The sequence below is a fragment of the Parasteatoda tepidariorum genome, chromosome 7 (genome assembly GCF_043381705.1).
Source record: "Parasteatoda tepidariorum isolate YZ-2023 chromosome 7, CAS_Ptep_4.0, whole genome shotgun sequence".
Classification (NCBI taxonomy): domain Eukaryota; kingdom Metazoa; phylum Arthropoda; class Arachnida; order Araneae; family Theridiidae; genus Parasteatoda; species Parasteatoda tepidariorum.
Window position 1 is genome coordinate 2,072,407 of NC_092210.1, and position 12,996 is coordinate 2,085,402.

Below are 12,996 nucleotides of genomic sequence, written 5' to 3' on the forward strand. Positions count from 1 at the left end.
AAGTTTGGTAAACATTGAAAGGTTCATTTTTAAACGACGAAAAGTTTCATTTTTGAAGGTTCATTTTTAAAAAGATGAAAAGTTTCGTTTTCGAAGGTTCATTTTTAAAACGATGAAGATCTCTTAATTTTAAAAAGTTTGTTAGACTTGCAGAAAGTTAAAATCACATGATGGTTTTATTTAATGCAATATCACCGTTGCTACTTCCTTTGACAAGTGTATAGGGCAAAACAAGGAAGCTCTGTTGCTTGTAGCTATGCTAATTATAGCATTTTCAAAAGTGGAACAGTAGTAATTTTTTAAAATCTGTGAAAAATAATTTGAAAATTTTAATCGATTAAAAGTCCTTAGATATTAATAAAATAATGTTTTTCGATTAAATCATTTATTAAGGTTTGGAAAGTATTGCAAGGTGCATTTTTGAAACAATGAAAAGTTTTAAGTGGCAATCAGTACGAACATTTGTCTTCAGAATATTATATCATACNTTTTAATCGATTAAAAATCTTTAGTTATTAATAATATAATTTATTTTCGATTTAAGCATTCATAAAAGCATTGCAAGTTTCATTTTTAAACGACGAAAAGTTTAATTTTCGGAGGTTCATTTTTAAAACGATGAAGATCTCTTAATTTTAAAAAGTTTGTTAGACTTGCAGCAAGTTAAAATCACATGATGGTTTTATTTAATGCAATATCACTGTTGCTACTACCTTTTACACGTGTATAGGGCAAAACTAGGAAGTTCTGTTGCTTGTAGCTATGCTAATTGGGTATACTATAGCCTAAGTCACAGGTCGTGTTATTCCTACTAAATCTTAACTAGTAAACAGCATTTTCTGCGAACCTGATTTCTAGCAACAAGTAAACATTAAACGAAGTGTCTTGTTATAAGTCGCTACTCGTCATATTGGAAATGTATTAGTCTAGTTCCTTTTGAAATAATTTATTTTGTTGTTTTATCTAAGTTTATGAATTTAGTAACCATATTTAAAACTCAGCTTATTAATTAAGCTAAAAGGTAAATATTATTCCAAGTAAAATTTTCGGAGTGGAAGTAGTTGTGTTTTTTTCATATTATACCAAATTATAGCATTTTCAAAAGTGGAAGAGTAGTAATTTTTTAAAATATGTAAAAAAGAATTTGAAAATTTTAATCGATTAAAAGTCCCTAGATATTATTAAAATAATGTTTTTAGATTAAATCATTTATTAAGGTTTGGAAAACATTGCAAGGTGCGTTTTTGAAACAATGAAAAGTTTTAAGTGGCAATCAGTACGAACATTTGTCTTCAGAATATTATATCATACATCTACAGAGCAAAATTAACAGTTGCCAGAAGCCCCTCAAGGTTATAACAACAAATGGCGATTAAAAAATTATCCGCCAATCACCTACTGAACAGCATTTTCTTCTCCGAAAATGCAACTCATATGCATTTTATTATAATTATTTTCTTAATAAGATTGAATTATTATAAAATTTTAATACTATTCTGAAAATAAGTGTTTTCTAGCTTCATGAAACATTTGGAATAACCGTTTGATGACATCTGTTATATATTTGCCATGCATATTTTAATACTTTTTTGGGATGAAAGAATACGCTTCTTACATATTAGGTTTCTTACTTAAAAATATTTTATTGAATAAAGCATTTTAAAATTTTAAATACGCTTATTCAAAGAATTTCTGATGACTCCTACTTAATTACACTGGCTCTGAGAGTTATATCACAATAAATACAAGAACTTCTTTTCAATATCTTACAAAACTCCACTAACTAGGTATAAAAACCGACGACGTTACCTGACTGTGTAAGAAAATCAGAGACCTTGCTATGCCACTTATTGGTGATCAACGCCAGCAAACGAGCGGATAATCTGTGTAAAAAAACCGACGACGTTATCTAACTGCGTATGAAAATCAAAAACCTTACTATGTCACTTATTAGTGATCAACGCCAGCAAACGTGCGGATAATTTGCGTTATAAAAACCGACGACGTTATCTGACTGTGTAAGGAAATCAGAGACCTTGCTATGTCACTTATTGGTGATCAACTCCAGCAAACGACGGGATAATCTGTGTAAAAAAACCGACGACGTTATCTAACTGTGTATGAAAATCAAAAACCTTGCTATGTCACTTATTAGTGACCAACGCCAGAAAACGAGCAGGGTTATAAAGGTCAACGGTTTACCAGAAATTCAGATTTGCAAAGATATAAATTTTCTTACCACATATTTAGTAACAATACGAAACTTAAGAATTTATTTAACTGAATAAATATTTTTTATACCATGCTCTAAAGTATTATGAAAAATTCACCGAATTTTGCCACAATTACCAAATTTTAACACTTATTATTAAACATTATTTTAATGTTAATTTTACCAACATTACCCAATACTTCGATAAAAAATACCTTAATCCCTTAATAAATACCTTAAAATATCTCAAAATATATTTTTGGTGCTCCCAGAGAACAAAGAATACGGTAAATTTTACCATATTCTGGTATCTTTAACTATACTCTTGCTGCGTAGAGTTTATAAAAAGTGCTTAAAGGTGCTTATTTTTGATTTACGTTTCTCAAAAGCCCTTAAAGGTGCTATTTTTTACTCAGGGTTTGTAAAAGGTGCTTAATTTCCTACCTTTTAGAAATAGATTTTTTTCTTTGTCGTGTCGATTGTCTTTCTAAATTACAAAAAATGCATGATTTTCTCAATTTTCTCTGAATATTTATCAGGAACTAGTTATTTTATTATGATTAATTAATGTTTTAGAAAATGTTTTGGAATTTTATTGATTTTATGTTTATAAATTAAGAAATTTTAACGACAGAAAAAAATAATTTATATTACTGTACAAATCCTAATTACGATTTTTTTGGGGGGAAAGTGATTAAAAATATTTTTTGAGTGCTTAAAAAGTACTTAAAAGGTGCTTAGTTTTTGTTGAAAAATCTGGCTTTTCCTCAGTGTACATAGAGAAGAAACTAAAACCGTTATTAATGCATTTGAATAAAAAAATGCTAACGCTATAAAAAAAAAGAATGGTATAATATCTTAAAAGTACACATTTCAACTAGGATTAAATTTACTCTGCATTTCTGAATAAAATCAGTGTTTATGAAACAGTTAAAAGAAGGGATTACGCTGGATTGAAGATACAGATGATTTATATTTACGAACTTAGAAAGATTCATCATTCTTATTCTTTTATTTAAAATCAAACGGCAAAAAAAATTATGGATATGCTAACTTTTGTATGGATAAATCTTCAGAATAAAGCTAAGTTTATTTGTCCAAATGAGTATGGGGAAAAAGATCGGCAAGAGGGATAAGTGGGTTAAAAAAACTGCATTTCATATGGAACCAGCTTAAAATAGGGATAAATTTAGTTTTTATTTGCTGAGAATTTTTCCATTTGTTAGTTTTGAAACAGAGAAAAACGTATTAAAATTCAAAAGAAGTCGATTCTTTCTGCATCTATTTAAAATAAATCCAGTTATCATTGAGAATCAGATAAATAAACAGAATAATTTTTCAGCTTCAAAAAAACGTATCGATTTATATTTCTAGTAACTCAAAGTATTTTTTTTTCGTACAATCGATTGGAACGAAATTCAATAAAAATACAAATATTATTCATATATTTTATCGTGAAGTAATTGGAGATATGAATAAAGGAAAAGAATGATCGCATTCTGCATTCATGACATTATCAGAAAAGGACATTTTTCTTAATTTAATCCTGATTATAGGTTAACTCAGGGTACAATAATATATTTTTTTAAATAACAGCATCGTACCTTATCGCAATATATTTGAAAACTTATATCCCAATTAAATGAAGTGCAAAAAATTCAAATGCAAAAAATTCAAAAATTATAAAAGTGTTTAAATTAATATTTCTATATAAATTTTAAGTACAAGTTGAACAAGTTTTTTTACTTAAAATTTTAATTAACATATGTGTTGCTTAGTTACATTTTAGTCATTTTTATTTTCTTTGAAGGAGGTACAAGTATGAGATTATATTCCAGTGGTCTCTTTACTTGGTTAAATCTGCATTTTACAATTCGAGTCAGTTGTGTTCTAATAAGAAAAATGTGTGGTTTTACCATTTAAAAATATAATTTACATTATTAATAACGTTCTTCAATATTTCATTAAAATTATTTTCGACCAGTAGTTATTTGTGACACTGATTATTATACAAGAAGAGTTGAATTTTAATGGTTCGAATAAAAATTAATTTAAGAGTTAAAATATCATGAGAGATTATAAATTGTGTTTATTTAGTTTTGGAGCTGACAACTTGAACTGTTTAAATTAATGATCGAAACGTCATCCTTCGTTCGCGAATATCAAGACTTTTTATTCAACAAAAATTTTCATGGCGAAATTAAGATGATTAATCGATATTCACAAAGCCATTTTTATTGTTTAAAATTAATAACTTTCCCCATTTTTCTGCTCCCATTTTTCAGCAGCATTCCGTCGGCGAAGGAGCAGGATAATTCTTGCGTAACTTCTTAATTGGCAGAAATAGGAGCTTTATCAGCTCTTTTGTTGTCATTTGATCCAGTAGTCTTGAAATGGTGAATAAATCGTGTCACCATTAAGTTATCGGATACTATTTGCAGCAGGATATTTCTTGCGCAACTTCTTAATTGGCTGAAATGGGAGCCCTATCGGTTCTTTTTTTTTGTCATTTGATCCAGTTGTCTTGAAATGGTGAATAAATCGTGTCACCATTAAGTTATCGGATACTATTTGCAGCAGGATATTTCTTGCGCAACTTCTTATTTGGCTGAAATAGGAGCCCTATCGGTTTCCTTTTTTCGTCATTTGATCCAGTTGTCTTGAAATGGTGAATTAATCGTGTCACCATTAAGTTATCGGATACTATTTGCAGCAGGATATTTCTTGCGCAACTTCTTATTTGGCTGAAATGGGAGCCCTATCGGTTCTTTTTTTCGTCATTTGATCCAGTTGTCTTGTAATGGTGAATTAATCGTGTCACCATTAAGTTATCGGATACTATTTGCAGCAGGATATTTCTTGCGCAATTTCTTAATTGGCTGAATTGGCACATATGTCTCACTGGCTCTTATGTTATCACCTACTGATACAGAAGTCTTGAAAAGGTAAAATAATTGTATCGCGTTTGTTTTATTAGTCACTTTAACTACACGATATTTATCGCGCAACTCCTCAATAACGCGAGAATATGACACTCAAGATAAGTAAAGTTTTGGCAGGAATATTCGCTCTTCCCAGTAAAATAATACGATACCTCCTGGTACGACAAATAAAGTACCTGAACAAGAGATTATCAATACCGATTAAAATACTCGCGAATTGTATGATATTTGCATTGCAAACTGCTACCTGCAAGAAAAATTTCGAAATTCAATGCATTTTTACTGAATTTCAGAACGTTAAATTACATGTTTTGACAGCTTTTAGAAAATAAAAAAAATTAGGATTCTACTTTACATTTTTTTAAAAAATATGCAGTTCCTGGCCAAATTATTAGCCACACTATAAGATTTGATGTGAAATCGTAATTATCAGTATATACTATACAGCTTTGTTGTTTTGACAGGACTGAAACCGGTTTTAATTTGTTTACGTTCGTGTATCAATGGGTTAAATTTGGCGATATATAATATAAATTTTACGATTGGATACATTAGACGATATATTGTATAAATATGGAATATTTATTATACCAGGTATTATATTATTATATTGTAATAATTAGACGAAATTATTAGACGCACTGTAGTTTTTTAATAATTGCATGATTTGCAAGAGTTTATATGTAATACTTTTATATTTAAACATACATGTAATGGGTTTATATTCAGGAGATTTTTTAANTCAACGGGTTGCATTACAATATTAACCAATTAATATACGAACGCAAACAAGTGCAAACCGGTTTCAGACACACAATAACAATAAAGCAGTATAGTATTACCTGACAATGAAGATTTTACGTAGAATCTTACAGTGCGTCCAATAATAATGCCAGGGACTGTATATGCATTGTAACTTCAATGTTATTCTTATATGTATTATTCTGTATTTCTTGTATCCATTCCAGTTTTATCTTGGAATATTTTAAGCGTCTTATCTTGTACCTGCAACTTGTATGTCTCGATTGTATCTTCAATTTTACCCTATTATGTGACTATTACATCGACATGTTTTGTCATCTCTTAGCTTGTACCTGCAACTTGTATGGCTCAGTAAGGGATGACTGCGAGCAAATGACGGGACGCTGCGTATGTAAACAAGGAATACATGGGATGAAATGTGATATATGTCCAGAAAAAACAGTTTTAACTCCTGATGGCTGTGTCGATGGTAATGAAATCGATATAAGCTTTCGCAATCACATAAAACGCATCCTTTTACCCTTTTTGTTTCTAATCAAGTTCTTCGCTTTTTCTCATTTAGAGTCTATAGCCCAGCCTATAAGTGGTTCCTGCGATGAACTCATGTGCTTCCATGGTGCTCAGTGCAGAGAGGTTATTGAAGGTCATGCTCAATGTATCTGTGACATTCAGTGCTCAGCAGAAGATAGTAAAGACCCCGTATGTGGATCCGACGGTAACACGTACGGATCTGAGTGTCAAATGAAACTGTTTAGTTGCAGATATCAGAAGACTATTACGATTGCTTTTCAAGAAGCTTGTGCAAAAGGTAAGAATAATAACTCAAAAATATCTGCCACCAAGAAAAAAAAACATTCAGTTTTTTTTAAAATTTGTTTTACATACAAGAGTTAATCTTTTGATTATACGGGCACATAAAAATTAAATTAAATACTGCTATTATTAGTAACTTTTGAAAACCATGCATTACAAATTAGTTCTTAACTAACTACGTGTTCTTAAACGCTTCCCTCATTATCCCGAGTTAACTCCGGTATGTATAGATTTTATTTCATCACCGTCGTTGAACAGCAGACCCAATTTCATGGGTTTACGACAACTAATGTTCAACTCCGTAGCCTTGTCATTTGGAACCCAATCCAGATGACGAGGGAACTCCTGGATCGAGCATTGGGAGAAATTTGTATAGATTGAAATTTGTATATATTGAATATTTGTATATATTGAATATAATATAATTGAATATATAAATATTTATTATCCCGAGTAAACTCGGGCATGGCAGAATTGTTCAAAACGTTCTGTTTTTATTCGGCCGGAAGCAAAAAAAAAAAATTAATAATAATCTGCTGTGATTGGAAGTTTGCCAATATTTGTTTGGGAGTTTTGCTATTTGTGGGACTGCAAATATCTTTTGTACAATTGTATAATACGATGGTGGATGAATTGACAGAGAAGAAAGAGTAAAAAAATGGTGCTGGTGAGCTAAAGTGAAAGTAATGCAGATGATTTTTCAGATGATGAAGATGTGAACCTATACACAGACTAATATTTAATTTTTTTCATTTGCCCGAGATAATTTGGGATAATAAATGGATGGCAAATTAAATATTTTTGACGCATGAAAGAAATTAAAATTTCAACTTATAACTTGTGTATTATGTTTTGCTTTAGTTCCTTGCATTCATAAATGAAATAAAAAATGAAATTTGCAATTTTTTTTCCCTCAAAAAAAATGGTAGGGGTAGCAGTTAAAAGCTTGCATTACATTAGCATCAATCAATGCTAAATATATTTTTTGTTTTTATTCGCAGAATTGCATAAAAGGAAGAAGAACTACAAATTGAAACGTTCTCTACCTGCAGCCAACTTTTCTGCCTTTAATCATTTGGAAAAAAGAACTTTTTATTTCAAGGAAAATATGACTGTGTCACATGAAGGTGAGGGTGTCATATCTCAAAATTCTTAAAGTAGTATATTATAAGCTAAATATCTAATGCATAACAAGTTATTATTTTAAACGCAGAAAGAAATCAATTACCTTTACACGATAGTGTAGTTTTTAATAATTTCTTCTTTATTGTTCAAACTGTTTATGGAACAGTACAAAATAAATAAATGCTAGTAAAACTTGAAAAAAAGGTGATAAACAATTTTTTAAGGAAAATTCCTTACTCAAAAAGAAGGATTTTATTTTATTTAATGTTTAACCGTAAATATTGATGCTTAAAGTTTTATAATAGAAAATCTCGATTGTTTCGTAATTAAATTTGCTTTTAAACGGTCTTAAAAGGGACAGCAAAACACTCAATTTCTTGTATTGGACGTGTTTACATGTTTGAAATCTTTAAGCCTCAAATATTTTATGAGATTAATACATATGGTAGTAGAAGAAAGAAATATTGTAATTATGACGAAGCGTAAGTAATTGCGTAAAACAAGTAATCGCGAGAAAGTGTAAACATGAAATTTAAAAGTATTGTAATAATGAAATTATTTCTTAAGCATATATGTTTTTTTTTATTTTAACGAGTTTTATACATAATTTATTTTCATATAATTTATTACATATATATTGTGATATAATTTCTTTTGTATATATTGCCATGCATTATATATATATTGTTTTGTCAAAAAAATTACCGGTGGGTGTTATGGTTGCATTACAGTTTTTGTTTTTTAAAAAAATAGCATATATAAAGGTTCATGATAAGATATACCAGTATGCATCACAAAAAGAACATTAAAAATCAATTCTATAGTTTGCAGATTGTTAAACATTTTTAAATTCCAAAGAAAATAACTCTCATTGCTATTCAATCAGTCTTTAGCTTTAAAATATCACTCTCCATATTCTTATTTTTAAAGTAAAAGCTCTCTGAACTTACTCTCTAATTAAAAGTTTTCTCGATTTCTAAAAAATAAAGACATATAGCCTGTGGAAAATTTTTTCTCGGTTTAAATTTTATTATGATTACAGGGTATGATCCATGTACATGGATCCATACCCTATCAGTGGCATGTTCCAAATCATACAATTAGTCTATATAAAAGGCCGAATGTTTCTCTAAGTACTATTTCACTTGGCCCTCTAGAAATTTTTTTTGCCGTGCTTTACCTTCACGGTGCTCTCCTATCAAGGAAAAGCTGCACATTCCTGACTAAATTAGTAAAACCAACGGCCGGTGAGCTTGGCTTGTATGCGCGTCACAATTTACAACAAGACCAAAATGGCTTTCTTTTTATAAACATTTTATAAACACATTTAAAAAAAATCTTTTTTTTTAATTTTTTAAAGTTTTTTTTCAAAAAAAAAAACAATGACCAAAAAAATCAAAAAAATTTTAAAATCTTTATTTTTTTTAAACTTCTAAAAAAAATTCTTTATTACATATTTTGTTTTGGAAAAAATAACTAGAACACATTATCGTAGCATTAATTTACTTTAATATAGTACATAGAAAGGATAAGATTTACCAAAATGAATCACACAAGGAACATTAAAAAAAATAATGTCACATTCTGCAGATCGTTAAACATTTTTCAAATCTCAAAGAAAATGGCACTCATTCCAATATATTCAACTAGTCTCTCATGAATAATGCTTCAAAAAATCACGCTCCATACCATTTAAATGAATAAAATTCTTTTAAACTTCTTTTCAAAGTAAACGCTCTCTGAACACATTCCGTAATAAATAGTTCCTCGCTACCTCTAAAAAAAATATAAAGACAGATGGTCCCAGGAGGAGTTTTCCTTTCTTTAAATTTTATTTTGATTTCAACGTACATGCAACATTCCCTGTCAGTGGCTTGTTCCCAATGATACAATTAGTCGATATTAGGGACTGAAAACTTTCACTTAAGTATTTTACAAGACTCTCCTTTTTTTTTTTATAAACATCTCCTCTTGTCTTTTTGGTAAAGAAAAATCAATGATAAGTGCAGAAAGAAGATACAGTGAACAGCATTAGTTCATGCTAAGAGGGTGCCAGTAAATTAAATTTAAAAGAAAAACTTGTTTTTAGATGTACTCTAGCCTTTCTTCATTACTTAACGTCTTCCAGTCACTAACAACTCACAGGTTTTTTTTTTCTTCCTTAACCTCTTTTGCTTATCCTACTTTGTTTTTTAAGATGAATTGGAGACTTTCTAAGGGAATTGGGTTCAGTTGCCTAGGTAACCAATGGCTGCAACAAAAGGAAGATAAACTCGCTAGCGCGATATGGGCCAAGGAAAAAAAAAAAGAGGTTTTATTTAAACCAAGATGTAATCCAACATCATTGCTACTTTTTAGAAAAACTTAAGGATAATTAATTTTTCAATTCAATAATTGTGTAAAGGAAGGGAGAAAAATTATTTTCTTTTAAACTCGTGTAACGGTCTTTATTTTCTTTAAAAGCAGGTGTTTGCCGTATGAGGATTTTTTTATTTTATTGTTTGCATAAAATAGAAAATTTGCTCATTATCTTGTTTAACCTAATCAATACGTTCATTGTTAATTTACTTCCTTCACGGTTTCAGTAACCTTTTAAGAAGAATAATACCGAAATAAATTTAAAAACGGAATCTGTGTTTAGAGATTTTGTTTTTTTTCTTAAACATACTAGGATTTCTCCACCCGCCTACTCCCATTATTGATTCTTATTAATCATTGTTTATTTCTTTTTAAACGTCAATATTTTCCACAAAACCCAAAGCATTTTAATTTCAAAACATGCAATTTTTTAGTAAGAAAATTTCTTAAAATGTTAATCTCATTAAAATATTAATAGGATTTGAAATATAGTCACCTGAACTTTTAAAAAAAAGTTTAACCTAAGGAATACAGAATGACTGACTCAGCACGTAGAACTAAATGAGTTTTATTCGTTGAAATAGTTTTGTTCGTTGATTAAACTTATAACAATTTGAATAGGGAATGGTTCTTGTCTGTATTTGTTTTCCATTTAATTTTACTAAAATGTTAAGACTTATATCTGGCAACTCGTAATCTCTATCGCTTTTCCTTTCTACTTTTGATTGACATTTCTCGAGCTCGAGATTATTGAATAGCAAAATGAAGATCTCATAAGGAAAAAATAAATTTTCTGCAACCATGGATAAATAGTCAATATTTAAAGCATATAAAGCATGAAAAATATCACACGAAAAGCACTTAAATTTTCTATAACTTTCGAAAAAACAGAAATTACAAAAAAGAAAAACTCTGGTTAAAATTATGTAACAAAATGTTCCTATTAGCATATTAAATTCAACGAACAGTAGATGGTCGAAATAGTTTTTTTTATAACTAATAGTTTAACAATTAAAGATTCTAGAACTAACAATCGAATCGAATTTTTTTCGATTCCATCAAATTCCTTGTACGATTTTCTTCGCACCTCTGCAAAGCAAAATGTAACGTTTTTCAAAAAAGGGATTAAAAAAATCGCAAAAAAGCACTAAAAATATTAATAAGTTTCAAACAAATTAGAACTTCGAAAAAAAAAGAAAACTCTACGATAAGTTCACAAACAAATGTGGCCATTTCAGCATGCCTAATTTTTTTCTGTAGTTGTCTTCCTGTGGTCTGTAGAGTAGCCCGAATGGTATTTTTTCCAATAAGTTTAACAATTAATAATTCTCGAAATAAGCATCGAATATTACTTTTTAATTCAATCGTAATTTCTGTACACTTTTTAAACAGGTTAATACTTTCAAATTTTTAAATCTTAGTTTTTGTGCAATAAAACGAAATGTTACGTTAAATTGAACATCCAAAACTTCAGCAGAAATGGTTAAAAATCAATACTGCGCTTAAAAATCAATCAAGTTATGTAATGATTTGCAGTAAATTGTGTTATCAGGTTTATAAAATTAAGATAGTCATTAAAGTTATAGATTAAGTTGGTTGGTTTAAATTACATATGCCGAAATAGTAAACTAACCAACGATCATTACATTTCTAACTGGTTATTATTAAGGCAAACACCATTTTTGGTAACTGTGTTAAAAATAGCAAATCATTACATAGTCCGGTAAATAATTCCCTTGTATTCTCAACAGTTATTTTTTTATATTGAAATACATTTCCCGGTATTCCCTACACTGACTTTTTTTACATTTCTTAAGGTCCATTCATTGTCCGTTATTCCTTACACTAACCGATTTTAGATGTAAAATTAGTAACCAATGCTTGCTCTGATTAATAGCGGTTGCCAATACGATTTTGATAATTTTATTTTTTTAATTTAAACCAAGTTATAACATAGAATTATTCCGACATTCGAGAAAAATTAAAGAAGGATCAATTTTTCAAATCAATAACTGTTTGAAAGCGAAAATTTTTTCTTTTATTTAAGCGCGTTTAAGCTTCTTTATTTCCCTCTAAAAACTGGGGTTTGCATGTTTTTACTTTATTTTATTAAATTAAAAACGAATTTACTCATTATTTAGATTTTCTTAAACAATATATTTATTATTAGTGTTTCAACCATTATGAATTAAATTCGTTCTTCGTCATATCTTTAAAAGAGGATGTTCTTAGATCATACATTTTCGCAATTTTAAAGTTTTCATTTTACTGTTATTTTCACTGCAAACAAGCGCAAAAATTAATATTTATATAGACTGGAATCACATTTTCTTACAAAATTTCGTGCTTTTGTAAAGAATAAAATTTTTCAATTTCGCCTGCGAATGTTGAAATTCTTCCATACCAGTGTATGAAAGAGCGCCATTCATGACTTAAAAATAGCAAAATAAAATGAAGAAATTTCGATCCACTTTATTTAGGATTTATGAAAATTTAAGTTTGTAATTTTAGAGTTATTGTAGTTTCAAACTACACTCACTTTTCAAAGTAAAATTTTTGAGAACATTGTTCAGTGGTTTTTTTTTCGCTTCCGTTTACCTATTACATAAATTCTTTTTTGCTATTCATAATTTTTCAATCATCCAATATTTGCTTCGTCAAAAAAATACTGATATAAGCAACATATATGTAAATTCAAGTTATTTTTTTAATAAAATTTGCTTGCTTGTTTTTTTTTTCCTTTTTTGCTTATCCTGAATCCTCTTTAGGATAATTTAATTCGGT

General features: G+C 29.0%; 1 protein-coding gene across 4 annotated transcripts in view; it reads left to right on the plus strand.

The window, feature by feature from the left end:
* LOC107442136 (agrin) overlaps nucleotides 1-12,996 on the plus strand; it is a 187,935-nt gene that overhangs the window by 116,043 nt on the left and 58,896 nt on the right. For all 4 annotated transcript variants that reach the window (XR_011637173.1, XR_011637174.1, XM_071182999.1 and 1 more), the window contains exons 15-17: nucleotides 6,242-6,385; nucleotides 6,479-6,724; nucleotides 7,731-7,856. Coding sequence is in view for 2 of the 4 variants with exons in the window: in XM_071182999.1 (XP_071039100.1) it covers nucleotides 6,242-6,385; nucleotides 6,479-6,724; nucleotides 7,731-7,856 (516 nt within the window). In the remaining 2 variants the exon portion in view is untranslated. The remainder of the gene's footprint in view (nucleotides 1-6,241; nucleotides 6,386-6,478; nucleotides 6,725-7,730; nucleotides 7,857-12,996) is intronic.